This window comes from Mesoplodon bidens (assembly GCF_964165515.1).
Source record: "Mesoplodon bidens genome assembly, chromosome: 2".
Taxonomy (NCBI): domain Eukaryota; kingdom Metazoa; phylum Chordata; class Mammalia; order Artiodactyla; family Ziphiidae; genus Mesoplodon; species Mesoplodon bidens.
Genome location: NC_138177.1, coordinates 165,668,666 through 165,688,361, shown reverse-complemented (window position 1 = coordinate 165,688,361; position 19,696 = coordinate 165,668,666). Strand labels below are relative to the sequence as shown.

Here is a 19,696-nt window from a genome sequence, read left to right as displayed (position 1 = left end):
TCTCATTTTATTTTTATTTTTTATTTTGGCCTTGCCATGCGGCTTGTGGGATCTTAGTTCCCCCACCAGGGACTGAACCCGTGCCCTCAGCAGTGAAAGTGCCGAGTCCTAACCACTGGACTGCCAAGAAATTCCCTAAAGTCCCTTGCCTTTGATTCCTTGCTTTCTTAGTATAGGTACTATGTCTTTCATCTCATTATTCCCTGTGTCAAGCACAGTGCTTGGTGCTTGGTAAAAACTCAGTTCATGTTTTAAGAAAAATAATGAACGAGTAGTGACAAATTAGTTGGCTCTTTTGGGGATTCTCGTAGTGACCATTACTCTAGGAAATTACATACCCTAGTAATTTATTCATATATACTTAGTAATTAAGAGTATCCATACAGTTCTGAGTTTGACTCCCGGCTCCACCTCCAGTTTCTTAGCTGTGCGACATTGTGAAAATTGTCTCACATGTATGACTCTATTTCTTCATCTATAAAATGATAGTACCATCTACCATACAAGCTTTTTGAACTAATCTTAGCACTAATTGTCTCTCTCCTCAGAAGTGTATCCCCCTAGTTCTTTGCGATTTCTTATCGTTCACGGTTCAGCTTAAATGTCATCTTCTCAGAGGGCCCCTCTGTATCAGGCAGGAATTGTAGTTGTAAGCAACAGAAACCAATTCTAGCTGATTCTTGAAAGGATATTAGGGAAACTCACAAAATACCAGGGAAGGCCACAGAGCAGGCTTGAAGAATGGGCTGGAACAAGGGAAACTGGTTAGCATCCAGAACCCACAGCCAGAATTATTCACGGAACCAGTCCATGAGGTCACTGCTGCCACTTATATAGCTTACACCACCACCATCTGACTGGACCTTAATGGCAATTATAGCACCTCTTCCTGCCAGCATGGACTTTCCATGGTCCTCTGATTCGTTGACAGCAGATCCCAATTAAGGTCTGGGGCTCATGTGTCTGTTGGCATAGCCTGGGCCATATGCACACACTCTGGGTGTAAGGGAGCCTCAGAAAGAGAATCTTGTCTCCACCATTCTCACTTCATCGTGAGAGGGCACTCTGCCTCCCGCCAGACTCGTTAGTTGGGGAGTTCCCAAAGTACAGGAAGGGAGTTCACATGCTGAGCAGCCAGAAAACTCCAAAATACACTATATCTTCTTTGACCTCAAGTCTAAGAGTAGCCCATCAATCACTCTCTGATCAACTTGTTTTATTTTCATCATAGTTCTTTTCACTACTGGATATCTTCTTATTTTATTTGTTATCTATCCCCTCCTGCTAGAATATAGGTACCATGAGAGTAAGGAACTTGCCTATTTTGTTCACTGCTGTATCTCCTGGACCCGGAATAGTACCTGGCATATAGTAGAAGCTTCTTGTGTTCACCTGTTAAATGAATAAATTAATGAATGAATAAATATAAAGCACTTAGCACAATTCCTGGTACATAGTAAGTATATAATGTTTGGCAACTTACTATTTCTTAGCAGATAAAAGTATTTATATTCTTTATAAAATAAAATTAAAGAAAAAACTTTATACTTACATTATTTTATTTGACCTTCCCAGTAATCTTCCAAGGAAAAGGTGTTGGGAGTAAAAAATGAGCCTTTTTCTGGTGAAGCATGCATGGCCCATTCAGTGTTTGTACCAATGCTTCCTGTGCCTGTGAGTCACAGGAATGAGGGCCTACTTAGAGAGATTAAGAGACTTGACCAAGGCCACATCACTGGTCTTACTTTTTTTTTTTTTTTTTCCGCAGTACGCGGGCCTCTCACTGTTGTGGCCTCTCCCGTTGCGGAGCACAGGCTCCGGACGCACAGGCTCAGCGGCCATGGCCCACGGGCCCAGCCGCTCCGCGGCACGTGGGATCTTCCCAGACTGGGGCACGAACCCGTGTGCCCTGCATCGGCAGGCGGATCCTCAACCACTGTGCCACCAGGGAAGCCTACTGGTCTTACTTTATATCAGATATACTCACTGACTTTGGTGTTTTCCATTGTAATAAGCCTCACCCCATATTATTGGTGATTGTAGGGCAATTACTGTTATTGTTTTGGCTTTGACCATTATATCACAAATCAGAGCCATAAACACAATTGCAGGCCAATGCTTAATTTATGTCAGTTTGTTCAAATTCATAATTTTAATTTGATGGCCAAGGGCCCCTGGAAAAGCCATTGTGGAACTGTAGTTTTCAGATGGCATTCCTGGATGTTCTTCGTGCTTGTAGGTTTTGTGAGCCTAAATAGTGCCAGTGACTTCCATATATCCCTGTTAATGCTCCCTAAGATGCAATGCTGGGTGACTTCCACACTGTAAGGGAAGGTTCTTGCCCTTTTAAGAGCTTTTAATCCCAAAATAGACCATGGAGGCATAAGCCCCAAAGAACTCGAGCTGAATGGGAACATCTAATCAGGCAGCACGTTTTTTATAGTCCCACTGTGTGCCTAGCACTAAGGGAAAAAAAAATCTGCGATAACATAGTGTTTATAAATAGAGTCTCCTTTTGTGGTTAAATGCCAAAAGGAAGGGAAGGAGTCTGCTCACAACTCAGGTGGAGAAGGTTTGGTTTTCGGAGGGTGTGCTAGGAATCTGCAGGAGGCCAGCTTCCAGCTTCCACGCGGGATCCTCCCAGACCGGGGCACGAACCCGTGTCCCCTGCATCGGCAGGCGGACTCTCAACCACTGCACCACCAGGGAAGCCCGGCAATTGTTATTTTTTATATTTCCTTTTTTAAACATAGCTGTGATAATAGTGTTTACTGCAAAAGCAAAATATAAACATTTGACATGATGTAAGCATTTTTCCTTCATAAGTAGCATTTCAAATGCTACATAATATCATATGGCTATACATTATTTAGCCATTCCTCTATCACTGGAAACTTGGGTGGTTTTATTTTTTTGGCTTTTACAAACTCGGTGATGAATATGCTTCAGTATGGAACTTTTTTATTTCTCATATTTTGTGCTTTCTTATGGCAAATTATCAGAAATGAGATGATTAGGTCTTTCTAACAGAGTTGTATGATAAAGGAATAGTTTGCTTAAGAAGTTCTGAGTCTGAAAGCCTACATATCAGGGTATTGAAGAAGGATTTCTTTATGTTGGACATGGTCACCATTACATTTCCTGTCTGCTGTTTGATTCTGTGAATCTGTTAGAGGGTACAATGTTCTGTTTGTGATACTGATTTGGTTTTGGGGAGAGCCAAGCTGAAGGTCAAGGATTTTGAAGCATAATTAAAAGTTTCAGACTGGTTGCCACAGATGCATACTGAGCAAGTGAAACTTGACATCTTTCTTGCTGTATGCCTTGTTCTTACTTTGGGATGTGCTTCCGTCTTCCTTCATACTCATATCCACACGCACACATCCATTTTCTAGAGAAGCACACATGACTGACTCCTTCAGTGTTTGTTCCAGTACTTCCTGTGGCTGTGAATCATTGCCTCTCCACCCCCCAACCCCCTTCACCCTCCAGAGGTTCTTCAACACTATGGAGCAGGGCCAGCACACCATGTCATAAATCACAGGCAATAGCCAGTTTACTGGGTGGGCTGGTGGGCTATTTTAGAGGTGGAATCAGGGCCCTGAAGCCACCTTACTCCATCCTCTAAGGTTTGATGGGTTTTTTCCCCCAGGTAATTAAATGTGTGTCTTGTGGACCTGGGCTTGGCTGGAATGCTCAAGGGTCCTGAAGATCCTTCTATAGCTTCCTTCTGTTGAATCCATTAAGAGAAGATGGCAAAAGTCAACATAACTAGAGACCTCATCTGTAGGCAGATAAAGGTAAGCAACCCAGACCTATGAACCAGAGCATGAGGTCCTTTTTCCCCACAGATTCATGTTATAGCTGAATGAACTGAGGACTAGAGTCTGTGACTTGCCTGAAGTCACATAACTAGTTAATGGCAGACACAGGACTAGAACCAGGGTCTCTTGACTCTGGTCTTCTTTTATCCAAGAACATGGAATCATGGAGACTTCTCTATCCAAGCACTTGTACCTGGGCTGCTGAGATTGATGGAGTCTGGTGAAGGAGGGGAGCATGTATGTGCACATCTGTGGAGGAGGCGGGGTGTGTAGCAGAAGTAAATAGAGCTTCTTCATGTTGCTCTGGCTGCTCAGTTGTACATATAACAGAACCTGGGGGAATCTTAATCCCAGTTTAGCTTAGACTCTTTCTTCTCTTCTTCGAGGGTCTCCTATACCAAAGCCTCACCTTTTCTCTGCAGTTTGTACCTGGAAGACACTCCAATACTGTGAGATGAATAGATGACTGGGCAGTCAAGCTCATTTAGCGAGGTAGCCCAGGCTTTGTCAGGGAAGCCCTCAGTAAAGGAGCACAGGGGTTTAATGGAGGAGATTCAACCAAGACAAGATGTGCTTTTGAAGTAAGAACCCCAGGCTGGGGTCAGGAGCTTAATCTCACCACTGCCCTAATTAACTACCTATAAGACTTTAGTCACTTTACCTTTCTGTGCCTCAGTTTTCAGTTGTTAAATGATAATAACATCTGTCTGCCTGCAGGCTGATCTTGAGAATGAAATCCGAAAGAACCTGAGAAAGTTCTTTGTAAAGGTTAAGTGCCAAAAATCTTTTAAAAATTAAGTGGCATGCAGCATAAGCTGTGGTCACCTCCAGAAGGATTGAGTGTATGCCTTTACATGAGCCATGTACCTGGTGCACGTTAGTCTGTGTTTTGTATATTTTCCCCTGCATCCCTGAATCCTTTTGCAGCTTTGTCCATTTGTGGGGGTTTTTGTGTGTGATTTCATTAGACTGGGTGGCCCCAAGGGCAAGGACCAATTCCTAGAGGCACAGAATCATAGAATTGGAGGGACCATGCAAGTTATTTTTCTCCTTTATATATACCCCACAATATGTGTCGTAAAGATGATGCCCACCTTCTCTAACCTAAATATGGAAACATTTCCTATTTGTTGTTTCAATTTTTTTTTTTTGGTAACCCAACAATTACAACTTAGTGCTTAATTATATCCTCTCTTCTATCGATATTATTCTCTAATCCCTGCCCAAGCATACTGTAAGCTCCTGCAGGCCAATTTCTTGTTCTCTTTTCTAGCTCCTGTGGGGCCCAGCACAATGCTGCATATGTAATAGGAACATAGTAAATCATGTTAAATCGAATCAATGAATCTATGAGTTTGTTTCTGTTCCCCAGGAGCGGGGTGCCCTGAGCTTTGAGCGGCGCTACCACGTCACTGACCCCTTTATCAGACGGCTGGGCCTGGAAGCAGAGCTGCAGGTAAGAGATCCAATTTGCACCCTAGATGCAGATGACTGGCTCTCCATTCTCTGCCTGCAGAGAATCCTCTTTGCACTATTCAAGGCATAAACAGTTTTTCTCTGCAGGTCATACCTGAAGGTTACCTCTCCTTTACAGCGGTTTTATTAGGCACATAAATCTGAATCAAGATTAGTGATTGACATGGTCACACAGAAATTGTTTTTTCGTCATATTATTTCCTTTGTGCTTGGAAAAAGACGATTGAATTTCATACCACTGTTTTTACTATTGGCTTGGACAGTAAAGATTCTTACCTTTGTATAGGAATTTAGAGTTTACAAACTGTTTTCACACACACACACACACACACACACACTTGCATTTTAGCTTCAAAGAAATGCTGTGGGTGGTATATAGGAAATAGGTATTAAAAAAAAAAAAGGTTTAGAAAAACCAAGCACCTTGTCCAATGTTGTCCTGTCCAATCCATGGGGAGTCAGGCCTACAGTCCAGATGTTCAGCTTTTTAGTTCTGTCCGACACAGAAACACTCCCCAATGTTAGCTCCATTCCCTTTCCTTCCTCAGAACCGTGTTTTGAATCCAACTTTTAGCTGTCCTATCCAACTAAGTGTCATCTGCAGGTTGAATAAGAATTCTCTTTGGTTCCTTCACGTTAATGTTTGTAAGTAATTGTGTTGATCTTAGAAAAAGACTAGAAAGAAATTCATTGCCTACTAACAGTGTTATCTCGAGTTAATGAAATTATAGATGATTGTTATTGCTTTCTTTTCATTATAAACTTTTATCCGTTATAAAGTATAACTACGTTAATAGTAATATGGAAAAGATAAGTAAAAATTACTTGTTATTCCCACCTCCCTACTATAATTACTATGTATATACTTCCTTTTATCTTTTGCATATTTTTACATAATTGTAATCATACTTTACATTGAATTTTGTATCTTTTCTATAATAATCCTTTTCTCCATGTTACCAAGTGGTCTTCACAACTTTCACTTAAAATTTTTTTTCTGATTATATAAGTAGGAAATACCATAGTAGAAAATATGGAATCGACAGAATAATATAGAGAAGAAAACAAAATCACTTTTAATTCTACCATCCAGAGATAAACATTGTTAATGTTTGGTATATTACTTTCATGTATTATGAAGCAGACTGCTAGTTAAGAGATGGGCATTAGAGCTGAATAAATTTAGTTCAAGACCTATCTTCTCTACAGCTATATAGCCTTGTTCAAGTTACCCTTAGTTTCCTGATCAATAACTGAGAATTGTTGTGATGATTAAATGAGATGATTTTTGAAGTACTTAATATAATGCCTGGATCATATAAGCTAGTTCAGTAAATAACAATTATTATTATGTCTTCCAGTTTTTTTCATGCTTATGTAATTTTTTTCTGCAAAGTGGAGCTCATACCATTTATACAGTTTGCTAAACCCTTTTATACTTTTATGTCATTATTGTTTCCCCATACCTCTAAAAAGTCTTTGAAAACATGATTTTGTAAATATATTGTATTATTTATCCTTTACTCTATTTTTTTGAATTTCTTTCCATATTTCCTTGAAACATAAAGTACATACCTTTAGTGCAGTTAGAGGTGGGGCATGGAAGATCTTACCTCCAAGGGGACATTTGGCAATGTCCAAACAGTTTTGGCTATGAAAACTGAAAGGGTACTACTGGCATATAATGAATAGAGTATACGGATGCTGCTAAACATTCTACAATCATAGTACAACAAAGAATGTGCAACAAAGAATTATGCAGCGCCCAATGCCAATAATGCCGAGGTTGAGAAACCCTGCCCTGCTGGACGCTGAGTAGACAGTTCTGGCTGGTCTTCTCCTTTTAGCTGTGCCTCCACCCAACCCACATTGTCTCTACTATCCCTTCCTGGTTTTATAACTTTGTCCACAACAGACTTGTAAACCTCTGTGAACACAAAACAGGATTCTAGCTATTATTTCCAAAGATTTGGCACTCAAATACAAAAGTATGTTAAGGTGGATGCACTGTCTGAATTTGCACTTGGCTGAAGGCCACCTTGCCTGGGACCTATAGTAACAGTGCACAATATGAAGGAATGCCCACAGGTTTAGGTGTTAAAACAAAGACCTAGTTTGGACTTCCCTGGTGGCGCAGTGGTTAAGAATCTGCCTGCCAATGCACGGGACCCAGGTTTGAGCCCTTGTCTAGAAAGGTCCCACATGCCGTGGAGCATCTAAGCCTGTGTGCCACAACTACTGAACCTGTGTTTTAGAGCCCGCAGGCCACAACTACTGAGCCCATGCACATAGAGCCCACGCTGCGCAACAAGAGAAGCCACCGCATTGAGAAGCCCACGCACCAGTACGAAGGGTAACCCCCACTCGCCACAACTAGAGAAAGCCCGCGTGCAGCAACAAAGACCCAACACAGCCAAAAATAAATAAATGAAATTAAAAAAAAAAATAAAGACCTAGTTTAAATCCCAGCTTTGCCGCCTGTGAGGCTTAGAGAAGTGAGAGCAGGTGGAAAGAAGACTGGGAGAAAAATAGGTTTGTGAGAGAATCGGGGTTGGACCTGTAAAGTTTGAAAGCCTGTTGGATAGCTTTGTGGAGATGTCAGGTGGGCAGTTGATGGTCCTAATCAAGGGAGAGCTCTGGACTATAGGGAGAAATCCGGAGACTTCAGCAATCCATGGAGCCTAAGAGAATAGGGTCCAAGACCTAGCTCTGGAGATACTCCAGCTTTCAGAAATTGATTACAAGCTAAGGAGATAAAAAAAAGTTAACCACGAAAGAGAGTCAGCGAAGTAGAACGGAAACAAAACCAGGAGAGTATAAGGAGAGTATTTCAAGAAAGGAGTGGTCAGTTCTACTCAGTGCTTCTGAGAGGTTGAATAAGTGAGGACAAAACGGTGACTGTGGTCTTGGCTAGAGCAGTTTTATTGGAGTGGTGAGAATAGATACTAAATTGGAGGGGTTGAGAAGTGAATTGGAGGTGAAGGAGTACAACAGCAAGTAGACAACTCTCTATTTTAAAAAATTTTTTTAGAGAATTCCCTGGCAGTCCAGTGTTTAAGACTCAGCGCTTTCACTGCATGGGCCTGGGTTTGATCCCTGGTCGGGAAACTAAGATCCCACAAGCCACACAGTGCAGGAAAAAAAGAAAAATTTTTTTAAAGAGGGTGATGAAAATTTATTTATTTAGTCAGTTATTACAAACTTTTCCCCTAGATGAAAGGAAAGATAGGATGTAAGCAGTAAAAAGGGTAAACTGTTGCAGGAAGGGGGACCCCTTCCAGGGCCCGAGAGTGGGGTCTTATCTAACACTCAGAAATGAATTGTCCAAGGAGACACACATGCTGACAAACCAAGAGACTTTGTATTGGGAAGGGGTGCCTGGGTGGAGAGCAGCAGGGTAAGGGAACCCAGGAGAACTGCTCTGCCACGTGGCTCACAGTCTCAGGTTTTATGGTGTTGGGTTAGTTTCCAGGTTGTCTCTGGCCAATCATTCTGACTCAGGGTCCTTCCTGGTGGTGTGAGCATCACTCAGCCAAGATGGGTTCCAGTGTGATGGATTCTGGGAGGTTGGTAGGACATATGGACTGCCGTCTCCTCTCTCCTTTTGACTTCTCCCGAATCCTGCCGGTTGGTGGTAGCTTGTTCCATGTTCTTTACCAGGATCTCCTGCTGTAAGATAACTCATGCAGGTGGTTATTACTGCCCCTGGCCAGGGTGGGTGGTTTCGGACAGTGATTCCCCTAACAAAACTGTAAAAGATACCTTCTCTTGCTTTTCTACATCTACTTCTCACCTTTCTTTCTTCAGCTAACTACCTGGGCAGCTGACTTGCACAGATGTATCAATAGTCTCTCCTGTCATCTATCTTCTTGTTGGCTTTAACCAATGAGGAATCATTTCAGGAGATTGGAGGAAGAAGGACAGCTTTTTTTATTCCCCTCACTTCCATCCTTCAGAATCACTTTATTTTGTTTTAGTTTTTGTTTTCCAGCTTTATTGAGTTGTGTAGACAGTTCTTGAAAGACCTCATTTACAAAAGGAAGCAGAGAAATGGGGCAGTAGCTGGAGGGGCCTTTGGGATCAAAGGAGGGATTTGTAAGAATGGGAAGAGGACTTCCCTGCTGGCGCAGTGGTTGAGAGTTCGCCTGCCGATGAATGGGACACGGGTTCGTGCACCTGTCCGGGAGGATCCCACATGCCGCGGAGCGGCTGGGCCCATGAGCCATGGCCGCTGAGCCTGCGTGTCCGGAGCCTGTGCTCTGCAACGGGAGAGGCCACAACAGTGAGAGGCCCATGTACCGCAAAAAAAAAAAAAAAAAAAGAATGGGAAGAAATACTAGAGGTTGTTTGTATGTTGATGAGAGAGAAGGTGGTTGCTGATAAAGGATTAGGACAGAATAACTGAAGGAGCCGCGTCCTAGGGAAGGTTGGAGGGGATAGGATTTAGAGTTGAAGCAGAGGGCTTGGCCTTTGATAAGTGCAAAAACATTTCTATCATTATTACAGGGTCCAGTGGGTTTGGCAAAAAAGAAGCATAGACGGGGGTAAAAACTGGAAAGTCATTGTAATAGTCTATAGTGGCAGTTCTCAAAGTGTGGTCTGCAGACCCCTGGGATCCCCATGACCTCTTCAAGGGAATTCATGAGGTCAAAACTACTTTCATAGTAATACTAAGACATTATTTGCAAAACAAAACAAAAGAACTAATTCATTTAAAAATGTGCAAAAAAAAAGTGGTAAAACTACTGTCATTTTAGCGTGAGTCAAGGCAAGTAGCATCAAAGTCATTGAATTATTTACCCCATGCATTTGCAGTGACCCCCCCCCAAAAAAGCCAGTCTTCCTTAAAATGTCCTTGATTTTTACATCACTAAAATAATACAATAAAACTTATTAATTTTAAATTTCAACCCTTAAATACAGATCTCTTCAGTGTTCTTTATTATGAGGTAGGAAGAATCCATAAAGTACCGCTGCTGCACACTGAACTCTGGCGGTTGTCCTGAGGAAAAGCAGTTGTCCAGTTGTTTTTGAGTTGCAGGCTCAACTGGACATTTTTTTCATGGAACACCATCTGAAAGAATGGCTAGCAGATGAAAACTGGTTATTCAAGTATGGGCGAAAGGAATGAAGTAAATTATCACTTCAAGAAGAACAACTGACAGTATTTGTTGCCAGGGATAAAATTTGAGCTTTAAAGCAAAGAAAAAAAAAAAGAATATAGGAAAACTTGTATCTGCCACCATGAGCTTGATAGCCTCTCAGTACTTCTTAAAAGTTTTTTTGATGAGATCTGTAGTGATATTAACAAATGTCAACTTTATTTTATTGTTCAAATTCAGTGAGTCCTTTTTTTAAAAAATAAATTTATTTATTTATTTTTGGCTGCATTAGGTCCTCGTTGCTGCACGTGGGCTTTCTTTAGTTGCATCCAGCGGGGGCTACTCTTCGCTGTGGTGCGTGGGCTTCTCATTGCAGTGGCCTCTCTTGTTGTGGAGCACAGGCTCTAGGTGTGTGGGTTTCAGTAGTTGTGGCACGCTGGCTCAGTAGTTGTGGCACACGGGCTTAGTTGCTCCACAGCACATGGGATCTTCCCGGACCGGGGCTCGAACCCGTGTCCCCTGCATTGGCAGGTGGCTTCTTAACCACTGTGCAACCAGGGAAGCCCCATAAGTCACTGTTTTGAAAGGAAAATCATACATCTGTAAAAGACCCAGGCCTAATGTAAAATCAACTAATGTTTGTTTTTGGGTTTTTTAATTTAATTTTTTTAATTTTTGGCTGCGTTGGGTCCTCGTGGCTGCACGTTGCGGTGCTCAGGCTTCTCATTGCGGTGGCTTCTCTTGTTGCGGAGCACGGGCTCAAGGCGCGCAGGCTTTAGTAGTCGTGGCACATTTGTTCGGTAGTTGTGGCTCGCGGGCTCTAGAGCACAGGCTCAGTAGTTGTGGCTTATCTTTATGAGGGTGGATTTTCTTCATGTACTTCAACCAAAATAACATCTTGCAACAAACTGAAATCAAAAGTAGATATGAGAACCCAGCCATCTTCCATTAAGCTAGACAAAAGAGTTTTGCAAAAATGTAAAGTAATGCCATTCTTCTCATTAAATTCTTTTGTCTTGGAAAATATAGTTAGTTTTTATTCAAAATGTGTTAGCTTATCTTTTTATTATTTTTTAAATGAAATAATAATTTTATTTTCATTAAATTAAAGTTATAATTAATAATGTTAATTTTAAATGAAGTTAATGTTTCAGTTTTTATCTCTAATACGGCAGATACTGATAACCTATATTAAAAAATTCTTTGGAAGCCTCAGTAATTTTTAAAAGTTGTAAGGGGTCTTGAGACTAAAAAGTTTGTGGACCAGTTGTCTATAGAGCCATTAAACTGGATGACTGGATAATATCACTGGGGAAAAAAGCAGGAGGAGAGAGAAGGCCCAAGACCAAGAACCAAGGTGTTTCAGCATTTAGAGATTATCTGTTTCTTCTCTTCCTCTACCCAGAGGAGACAGAAAGAATAGCATAGAGGTGGGAAAACATGGTATTATGGAAGCCAAGAAGGAGGAAAATTCAACGATACTGATTTCTTACAATCCTGATCTCAAAAGGCTATCTTATTTCCCTCTTTCCTAGTTGGAGGTTGGAGGGGATACCTTTATTTGACACCCTCACCCCCCCACTATAGTAATAAAAATGGCATTATAAGCCATATCACCATGGATAAGCCCTTTAACTTCTAGGATCCATTTCCTCATCTGTAAACTAATGTACACATCCTGTTTGTCTCTTAGTTTTAAGAGGAGGAATAAATAAGTTATTTTATGTATGTAAGGTACTTAGCACGGAGCTCAGTATATTGTAAAATTCATGGTACTCAAATATTAGCTACGGTTATTGTTGTTGTTAGTTATAGAAAGCTTTTAAAGTTTCCTGAGATGCTGATTTGATGGCGTCCAGCTTTTTTAAATGCTTTATGGTCATTTTCTTCCCTTGTTTTGTTTCCCACCCATTGTCACATATGGACCCCATTTCGGTTAACAAGAGTTGACTTTTGGCATTAAGATGAGGTGATATAATAAGGGTTGGGGGTGGGATATAAGAGGTAAAATCAACAGTAAAAACTCCTGCCTTTTTGTGGTTATTGATTATAATGTTTTCCTCTATATTATCTGGGGGAATTTTTTCCCTGGATTTCCTAATTTACTACTTTGTATAGTTTTGAAAAATGCAAAATGAAACTTAAAGAGAACTCCTAGAATATAGTACTGAACATTTAGTAGAGGCTCACTAAAAGCCTGTTGGTTTGATTGGCTTTTAAAATTTTCTATATTAAAGTTAGCTTAAAAGTTTAAAAAGATTGTCTCCTTTCCACTCTTTTTCCCAGCCACCAAATTCACTTTCCTGGAATCAACTAACATATTCAATTTCAGTATCCTTCCAGAGAAATTTTATGCATTTTTATGCAAATTTTTATGTAAAAATTCTCACCTTTTCTCACAAATGTTAGCCTAACATATTTACTGCTTTGTACCTTACTTTTGAATTTAAAAATATACTTTCATGATTTTACCACATCAGTACGTAAGGATGTTTCTTTCGTCCTTCCTCTCTTTCCTTCTTTTCTTTCCTTTCTTTCTTTCCTTCTTTCTTTTCTGCGTCAGGTCTTCGTTGCTGCACACGGGCTTTCTCTAGTTGCAGCGAGTGGGGGCTACTCTTTGTTGCGGTGCGCGGGCTTCTCATTGCGGTGGCTTCTCTTGTTGCGGAGCACGGGCTGTAGGTGCGTGGGCTTCAGTAGTTGTGGCACACGGGCTCAGTAATTGTGGCTCACGGGCTCTAGAGTGCAGGCTTAGTAGTTGTGGCGCACGGGCTTATTTGCTCCGTGGCATGTGGGATCTTCCCGGACCAGGGCTCGAACCCATGTCCCCTGCATTGGCAGGCAGATCCTTAACCACTGCGCCTTCAGGGAAGCCCAAGATGTTTCTAATATCTAATTCTTTCATGGCTTCAGAGTGTTGTGTTGTATGACTGTACCATAATTTATTTAAATTGTCCCTGTTGATGGATATGTAGATTACTTACAGTCTTTTGTATGTACAGTGTTATTCCTTGCAACATCATTTGGCATATGTGGGTGTATATTTTTAGAATAAATACCTACAAATGGAATTAGTAGTCAGAGAGTATATCCATCTGTGATTTTAATAAATATTAACAAAATTGTCTTTCATGGAGTTTGTACCAATTTATACTCTCATCACACTTCTTCAATCTTAAACATAGCGTTCAACAAACATTTGTTCTCTCCCCAACCCCAACCTCTTCTCCCTCACATGTCCATCATTATTCTGAGAAATTTCACAAATGAGTGAAACATAATGTGCCAGAGAGATCTCAACTTGGCTTCCTAAGAGAAATGTAGTCTAGGCTGATACCTGAAAGATGGATGGGAGGAGCTAGGTAGATTTGGGGGAGATAGGGAGAGAAAAAAATCCTAGGCTGGGGGAATAGCATATGAGTGATGCAAGAGAGAGTAGAGGGTACTTGGTTCAAGAGAACAGATAGTCCCAGGATACAAGTGGAAGAAGGATGATAGGTGAGGTTGATGAGGTTGGGATGTTCATAATGAAGGATGTTGTAAGCTGTGTTGAAGACTGTTGATTTTATCCTAAGGGCAGTGGAGAGCTATCAAGTGGTCTTTACCATGTGAGCAATATGATCACAGTTAAGGTTTTTGTTTTTGTTTTTTTAATTAACATTGGCTTCAACATGAAGATTGCAGAAGTTTAAAATGTGGACAACTAGACCACTTAAGAGATGGTGTCAGTGATTCTGGAAGAGGTGATTGGTTACTTGAACCTAGATAATGGTAATTTGGATGGAGAGAAGTCAGTGAATTTGAAAGACATTTAAGAGGTAGAATTAACAGAATTCTTAGTGACTGAATGTGGAAAGTTAGGAAAAGAGAGGAGTCAAGGATCAAAGTTAAGTTTCTATTTGGCAGGGTAAATGGTAGTATCATTCACAGAGTTAGGGAGCACTGGAGAAGGAATAAGTTTGAAGGAAAAGATGATAAGCTTGGTTATGGATGTTCTGGAGCTCTAGGCCCATGTGTTGTCTAGTGCTTTCTAGGCAGGTAGTTGGAATACTTGGGTCTGAGCTTAGGTACACACTGGAGATGTTGATTTGGGAGCAGTGAGTAGCATATACATTGGAACAATGAAAGTGAGTTGTGATTGCCTTCGAGGAGTGTGTATAGTAGGAAGAAAGCCTAGGATAGAGCCATAAAGAACACCAATATAAGGGCCAGGTGGACAAAGAGTATGCAAAGGGTATCAAGAAAGAGCAACTAGAGGAGTAGGAAGGAAAACAGAGAGGGTGATGCCTCAGAACCCAGAAGAAGAAAGTTTCATTGGAGACGAAGTGGTCAGCACTATCAAATACCACTGGGGACCAAGTAAGATAAGGACTGAGAAGTGTCCCTTTGATTTAGAGCAAGGAAGCCATCATGGTCACCTTGGCAAGGGCCATTTTTGTGGTATAGATAGAAGTAGGTGGAGGAATTATTGGGAAGTAAGGAAGTAAAAATACCCAATATAGACTACTCTTTCAGTATGGTTATGAAGGGGAAGAGAACTGGAAGGCCACAGCTAGATGTGGATTTGGCATCAAGGGAGGACTTTTTAGCTTAGAGAAACTTGAGCATGTTTAATCCCAAGGGGAAAGAATCAGTAGAGAAAGGGAAAGTTGAAGATACAGGAAAGCTAAAAGATCATGTGGGGTTCAGATTTTGTCAGATGAAGGTTGCAAGAGAATGACTGTAGTAATGAATCATGGATTTTTAGGGGGACGAGAAGGAAGTAAAGACATGAGGTAGCATGTAAGGAGAGAACAGAGTGACTGACTGGACTTGGAGGACTTGTTGAGGATAAGAATCATTGAGGAATGATATAGATTCTCTTTTTTTCATTTAACTAATATATCTTGAAAATCACTCATCAGTTCATAGAGTTCTTTTTTTTTTTTTTTTTTTTTTGGCCTCGCTGCACAGCTTGTGGGATCTTAGTTCCCTGACCAGGGATAGAACCCAGGCCCACAGCAGTGAAAGCGCTGAGTCCTAACCACTGGACCACCAGGGAATTCTCCTCAGAGTTCTTTTTCACAGCTGCATAGTAGTCTCGTGTATAAATAAAACAAGATTAATCAGTGAATTTGCCATGTATGGGCTCTTAGAGTTGTTTCTAATAGTTTGCAATTACGACGTCATAATGAATAACCTTGTACATATGTATTTTAGTATTGCTAGAGATATATCTTTAGCGTAAAAACCTAGAAGTGGGAGTGCTGGCCAAAGAGTAAATGTATATATGTGGTTTTGTTAGATATTGCCAAATTTCCCTCCGTGGGAGTTGCACCATTTTGCCTTCCTGGTAGCAATGCCTGAGAGTGCCTTTTTCTCCACAGCTCACGGACAAACTAGGGGGTTAAGCTTTTGAATTTTTTTACCATTCTAAAAGATGAAAAATGGTATCTCAGTAGAGTTTTAAATTACATTTCTTTTATGAGTGAAATAGAATATCTTTTTCATATATTTAAGGGCTGTTTTAATATAATTTTGCCAAGTTTGGTGTAACAAAGGAGGGAGAGTAACAATTTTTATAGTACCTGCATGTTTTTACAAACACAAGCATAGAATGGATAAGCAGAAACTCATGAAGTTGGTCACCTCTAGGGGATAGAAGGCATAAGTGGAGAGGTAGAGAAAAGGGAATAACCCTTCTGGACCTTTTTGTAGAGTTTTTAATTTTATAACCACTTTGAGGTTTTACACATTCAAAAAGTAAATTTAAGTCAGCAGAGATGGGGAAAGGGCTGCCAACTAACTCAAGTAATTTTTGACACAGTACTTTGACTACAGATATTCTTTGTATGTATTTTAAAGACAAGCTAAAGAAATCTTGATTGAACTCTAGTTAGTAAATTTGTCATTTGTAGTGGTATTCCTATAGCAATTGTGTAACTATCAGTATTTTGTGTGTGTTGTAGAATTGAGCAAATGAGTAAATATATCAGTGTTGTTGGGATAAATTTATCAGTTAATATATAATAAATATAATATTTATAATATTGATATAATATACCAATGTTGTTCCCTTCTCACTATGGGAGAAGGGAAATTCAAATATGGAATAGGCAACAGAATAACTCTGAGGTATTGGATTGGAATTAGCTGTATCTCTTTGAATTCATGGTTGTTTGTTTGTTTGTTTTGGCTGTGCCACGTGGCTTGTGAGATCTTAGTTCCCCGACCAGGGATTGAATGTGGGCCCCAGCAGTGAAAGCACCGAGTCCTAACCAATGGACTGCCAGGGGATTCCTGAATTAATGGTTTAAAAATACATATATTTTAATATAAATTTATATATTATTTCCAGCTCTGTCTTCTGAAAGGGTCCAGAAGCAATGATACCTCAATAGCCATGAGTCACTGGTTTCTAAATACCATTCCCCACTAGAAAGAACCAGGGGTCCTTGGAGGAATAACTGATTCAGGTCTGGGACAGCGAGTGTACGAGATGAACCTACAGCATCTTGTGGCAGAAGATCAACAGAAAGTAAAGAAATAAAAATGACAGGAACATATCTTAAGGACACAGAAGCCAGCTTGAAAGGCATGCTACTGGCCAAACCCGTGACAATTTGAGCATCAGGATGAATAATGACAATAATGAATTAAAACCCACTGAATAAAAAAATACCTGATTTTGCACTGGTAAGAGAGAGAGGGAGAGAAAGAAGGGGTGGGGAGAGAGAAAAGCACTTCATTCTAGTAGATTGCTGACCACTAAATGAAGAAATGATAAAGTTGGAAAAAAATCACCATTTTATAACTGTCACACCACATCATACCAGTAATTGATTCAGACAAGAATAATCAATGAATGATTGAACCATTGGGTGAAAACCTGATGGTGGACAGGATGTTTGCGCAATGTAGAAGTATTTCCTCACAGATAGCAAAGGGGAAAATAGTAACATTAGAGTGGAGAAACCTGGTAGATACCACCTTAACATCAGGTGACACCTGACAGTGTGCACTGAGGAGGACGCAAAATCACCTAGGTGGTATTTCTGTCAAAATGCATTATCTAAAACTAATCACGAGGAAGTAATCAGACAAATCCAAACTGAGAGACATTTCTCCAGAACAGCTGACATATTCTTCAGAAATGTCAATGTCGTAAAAAACAAAGGACTGAAGAACTGTTCCAGATTAAAGGAGACTAAAAAGAAGATGACAACTAAATGTAGTGTGTGATCCTGGATTGGGTCCTAGATCTGCAAAATCAAAGGGATAATATTGGGACAGTTGGTGAAATGTGAATATAGACTGTATATTGAATAATAATTGTGTCAGTGTCAAATTTCCTGACACTGAAATTTAAGTATGTAATGGGTCCTGAGGTCTGTAACTTATTCTCAAATGGTTCAAGAAAAAAGTGCGTGTGTGTGTGTGTGTGTGTGTGTGTGTGTGTGTGTGTGTGTGGAGAGAGAAAGAGGAGGGGGGGAGAAAAATGTTAGCAGTTAATGAAATAGGGGAAAGGTATATACGGGTGTTTTTGTACTATTCTTGTACCTTTTTATATGTTTGAAATTGTTTCAAAATAGAGAGTTAAAAATGTTCATTAAGAAAATATAAAGAAGTGTTACAGTGGCAGCAACTGAGTAAGAGAGCCTGAAGGGAGGTTGAGATTAGAGGATTTAAGTTTAATGTTGATTAGGGTAATTCTAAGGTGTTCTGGTATATAGACCAAACCACTTCTCTGTATTCCTTGGACATCTTTGCTGAGCATTCCACATCCCCCTTTAGTTATATGCGCTAGCTCATCTTGTCTCAGTGAGTTTTATTTTCATAACCAGACAGGAGCCAAATATCCTGGGATTTCAGTTTGTGGCCTGCAGTCCTCACTTCGGAGGCAGTTGGTACTTGCTTTTAACATCCCTAGGGTTTTCAAAGTCCACCTTAAAGTTCTAATCTCACTTTGATCCATTCTATTTCTTCCACTTGTGGGATTTCTTGGCATAGTGTTAGGCATTAACACTGAGAGGTAGAGAGAGGGAGAGGAAAGTAACCTCACTTTACAAATAAGGAGAGTAAAACAGCACTTCCAAGGTCACATAAGTGGTAGAAATAAGATTAATAAGATTTATTTCAGGGGGTGCTTCCCTGGTGGTGCAGTGGTTGAGAGTCCGCCTGCCGATGCAGGGGACACAGGTTCGTGCCCCGGTCCGGGAAGATCCCACATGCTGCGGAGCGGCTGGGCCCGTGAGCCATGGCCGCTGAGCCTGTGCGTCCGGAGCCTGTGCTCCGCAACAGGAGAGGCCACAACAGTGAGAGGCCGCGTACTGCAAAAAATAATAATAATAAGATTTATTTCAGGCCTGTGTGGCTTTAGAGTTCACATTCTTTCCACCTCAACCATGTGTCTACTTTTTTAAAGGGCTTAACAAATAGTTCTTGGCTTGGTGGGTTTATTCTCTTGCCTTATTAGTTTTCTTAATATTGTCCTTAAACAAGTTGAAAACATTATATGTCCCACCTTCACAACTGGCTTGATGGCTTTTTTGTTTCTTATATAATTTGAGCATAAATTCACTAGAAACAAGTCATATCAAACTAGATTGGTTTTCTTTTTTAATATAATTAGTATGGTATACCAGGGCAGTTTCATAGTATAACCTGACTCTAACAAAGACTTGTCAGAGTTTTATTACAATATCAGTTGAGAGAAGTAAATTAGATAACAAGTTCATCAAATAGCCTGAAAGAAACAGATGGAGCAGAGATCTGACTTTGTGAGAGATTTCAAGAGCTATCCTTTAGATCAGGGGTCAGCAAATTATGACTTGCAGGCCAAATCCAGCTTGCCACCTGTTTGTTGACTTAGTTTTTTAAGTTCATTTTTATTTTATGTAAGTGTACAATTCAGCATTTTTTTGTTTTTTGTTTTGTCTTAGTGTATTCACAAAGTTGCACAACTATCACCATTACCTAACTCCTGACATTTTCATCACCCCAAAATAGAAACCCTTTTAGCAGTTACTCCCCATCCCCTACCCCTGGCTCCACCCCTGGCAACCACTAATCTATTTTCTGTCTCTATGGATTTTCCTATTCTGGACACTTCATATGAATGGAATCATACACTATGTAGCTTTTTGTATCTGACTTCCTTCACTTAGTATGATAATTTCAAGATTTATCTATGTTGTAGCATTCCTTTTTATGGCCAAATACATTCCATTCTATAGCTATACCACATTTTGTTTATCCACTCATCAGGTAGTGGACATTTTGCTTGTTTCCACTTTTTGGCTATTATGAATACTGCTG

At 40.4% G+C, this 19,696-nt stretch overlaps 1 protein-coding gene across 8 annotated transcripts in view; it reads left to right on the top strand.

The window, feature by feature from the left end:
- WDTC1 (WD and tetratricopeptide repeats 1) overlaps window positions 1-19,696 on the top strand; it is a 75,679-nt gene that overhangs the window by 13,068 nt on the left and 42,915 nt on the right. For 4 of the 8 annotated variants that reach the window (XM_081217738.1, XM_081217736.1, XM_081217739.1 and 1 more), the window contains exons 2-3: window positions 3,653-3,800; window positions 5,197-5,280. In XM_081217738.1, the coding sequence (XP_081073864.1) occupies window positions 3,753-3,800; window positions 5,197-5,280 (132 nt within the window). In that variant the 5' untranslated portion in view covers window positions 3,653-3,752. Of the gene's footprint in view, window positions 1-3,652; window positions 3,801-5,196; window positions 5,281-19,696 lie in introns of those variants that run through there. The other 4 variants (XM_081217735.1, XM_081217734.1, XM_081217733.1 and 1 more) reach the window with 1 other exon arrangement.